General features: G+C 43.6%; 1 protein-coding gene across 1 annotated transcript in view; it reads left to right on the plus strand.

Annotated features, from left to right (window-relative positions):
• Positions 1–1765: 1765 nt before the first annotated feature.
• Positions 1766–3298, plus strand: part of LOC115995866 — a 2880-nt gene continuing 1347 nt past the window's right edge. Inside the window, exons 1-2 of the mRNA XM_031235014.1 lie at positions 1766–2705; positions 2786–3234. Of these exons, the coding sequence (XP_031090874.1) occupies positions 1766–2705; positions 2786–3234 (1389 nt within the window). The remainder of the gene's footprint in view (positions 2706–2785; positions 3235–3298) is intronic.

Genomic DNA, 3298 nt, shown 5'->3' on the forward strand with positions numbered 1-3298 from the left:
TAACTGATTAAAATTAAAGTGTTTAATAAAATTATATATTGAATAAATTGTGTTCAAAAAAATATATTGAATAAGTTGATAAGGGTAAAAATACATTTAGAAAAAGATAATTTGGGATATTAAAATTTTAATTAATAGAAGATAGATGATGTCGTTATTGTAAACTAATAAAGATTTTTTTTAAAAAAAAAAGTTAAAAGTCAATAGCATATTTTGAAACAAACATATGATTAAAAACTCATGTTATAACCAAAGGCCTTTGTGGTCAAGCGGCATAGCTGTAGCTCTCCCAAGTAAGAGGTCATAAGTTCAAGATACATTGTAACAAAGTCAATAGTATTCAAAAACAAATCATGTTACATGCAGTACAATTTTAATTTTTGAGTTATATGTTGTAACAAAGTCAATAGTATTCAAAAACAACTCATGTTTTAATTTATGAGTTATATGTGTGACCATCTTTAATTTTAAGTTATGCGAAGTGACGATTTTAGTCCCTCATGATTACTTCTACCACCAATTTGTCACTTAACAAAGTGATAGCGTTAATGTAAACGGGGTCTACGATTACGCTACGAATACGTGTGCTACGGGTGGTGAAGGATGTCGCTCGGTGGGTCACCGGTCGACGACTGAACGGTTCGAAGCTATATCGCTCTACGAGTGACGAACAGTAATAAAGAGTAAGCAAGAGAAAGATGATGATCAAATCGCAAGTGTATCAGTCTAGTACTGATGAGTTCTCCCTCCCAAATGAGGGGTGTGATCCCCCTATTTATACTAAGCAGGTCACGTGAGTACTCAACGGATGACATGCGGATGGTCTGACGTGTCATGTCGGCATTGGTCACCTTGAACAGTCGCTCTGCAGGATCTCCGTGACGTGCTCGAGGTGGCAGAGCAATTACTCACAAAATGCCATCACTTGTCGCCTCGAGCATTGCAAACGATTAGAATCTTCGGGGAGCTCAAATGATTCCTATAATTCGGAATCTCCTAGCTCCTTAGTAGGCTGCCCGTAGGGTGGCAATAAGTCGCCCGTAGGATGATAATAGGCCGACCGAGTGGTTGTTGACGGAGTGTAGAGTGGTTGATGCGGACCGACCGAGTGGTTGTCGACGGAGTGTAGGGTGGTGGATGCGGACCGACCGAGTGGTTGTCGACGGAGTGTAGAGTGGTGGATGCGGACCGACCGAGTGGATGTCGACGGAATGTAGAGTGGTCGATGCGGACCGACCGAGTGGTTGTCAAGTAGGGTGGCAAAGTGCGCGCGTAGTCCAATTGCGTATTTACCCATCACGAGTCCCCCACTTCTTGAATCCGCGAGAATTGTCGGGTTTGAGAAGTGAAAATGTTTTCTCGCCATCTTCTTCGGTCGGCTACATCATGGACAATCTTCTCTCATGTCGGTCTACAATTTCCTTCTCCATGCAACATGCCATCTTTGGGTTTCCATAAGCTAGAGCAATCCATATTTTTTTTTAAGCCCATTACTTCACTAAGGCCCATCATTTTTCAAGGCCCATTGTTTTCTCTATAAATACCCTTCTCCCTTCTCATTTTTTTCACTTCAAGCCCCCTTGCACATCTTCAAGCACACCAACTACCAACTTGAGCTACTCTAACCAAGTAAGTTTTTTTTTTTTTTTTTTTTTTTTTTTTTTTTTTTTTTTAAACTTGGTTCCCAAAGATAAAAAACATACTACTTGTTGATATTGACGGTTTACCGTTGTTGTTGATTTGCTCGCATCCTTACTTGTGTAGCATGTCGCAAGATGATAGCCAAAACGTTTTTGCCCATGATTATGATGATTTGATTGAGGATGGATTTTGTGTGTCCGAGGGTGGGTCACCGAATCGTTCTGACGATGCTCAACAAGTGAGGGCTCGTCCTGTCGCCCCCACACAATCTGTCCCTTCACAAATTCTTTTGAAGAAAAGGAAAATCCAAACGGACGACTCCACTTCGAGCAAGGTGAAAGAAACCTCGACGAGCAAAAGTATCACGCCAAGTGGTGATTATGTCGAGTTGGATCCCAAAGGAGCTTTTGCCACTCCGGTTGAAATATCTCCCAAGGAGGAGGAGCAACTTGCAGATTTGATTGGAGAAGGGATCCGTTACGAGGTTGACCGACGCCTGACTAACATCGTTTCTTGTCATTACAAGAAATGGATAGGTGTCCATCTGGATTCGCTGAAAGCTGGTATGCGTATCCCCCTTGATCCTTTCCTTGTTGATTTTGTGAATTATTATGGCATAGTTCCAAGCCAAGTGGCGCCAAATGGTCATCGTATACTTGCGTGCTTCCCTCAAATTTGTGCACGTCATCAAGTTCCTTGCACGATCGATTTGTTCAACTTCCTCCATCTTGTAAAGACTATGGGGAAGAATTGCCACCCCAGCTTCGTGATCATTCAATGTCGCGGGTTGTTTGGAAAAGTTTCTGGTCTGCCTGATAACAACCGTAAGTGGAGGGGGAAGTTTCTTCGAGTGTTTTTGAAAGACGGGGTGCCTTTCAAAAATGAGTGGTCTCGTCGAATGCGCAAGTGCGTGCTACCACCTGAGACTTTAGAGATCAAGGATGCAGTCGAGAAGATTTCATCGGAGTGCTATTCTTGGGATAATTATCACTCTCCAGAGGCATTGGCTGCAGCTCATCTACCCCCTCCGATGTATGGGGTTCAACGTCAGGTTGTCCCAGATGGTGAGTTGGACGTGTGACATTATGCAATCTGCTTTGTTATTGCCTTTGATTCCTCACTTGTTTTGTTACTTATCTTGCAGGTCATCTAGCAATGGACCTTGACCCTGACCTTGAGGAATTTGTAGGTGCTGGGGGGAAGTCGTCATTCGGTATTGATCAGTCTCAATCATCGAAGATCACTCTGAAAAGGAAGTCCGCACCATCTGACCACCACGAGACCGACCAGTTACCCATTGGACCCCCTCCGTCTAGTTCTTCTATCGCTCCAGTTCCTTCTACGTCATTGGGCAAGCGTCCTCTAGGTGAGGTTGAGGTTGAAACTAAGGTTCCTGGTAGTACACTCGCAACCAATCGTGAGATGCCTCGACTTGCGGAAGAGGGACCCCCTCACGTACGTGCACTTGTTCGTGGGACGGCTGATCTACCAAAAATGTTCAACCTATTGTCCGAGCTAGGCCCCCCACCTGCGAGTGTCGTCAGTGATACCAATGAAGAGGTCGCCGCAAAGATGGCCCAACACTTATCCTACGTACGTATTTCTCCTCTGATTGTCAATCGTTCTGGCTCTCTACATCCTCTTTTTTTTTTTTTTT

This window comes from Ipomoea triloba, chromosome 11 (assembly GCF_003576645.1).
Source record: "Ipomoea triloba cultivar NCNSP0323 chromosome 11, ASM357664v1".
NCBI lineage: Eukaryota > Viridiplantae > Streptophyta > Magnoliopsida > Solanales > Convolvulaceae > Ipomoea > Ipomoea triloba.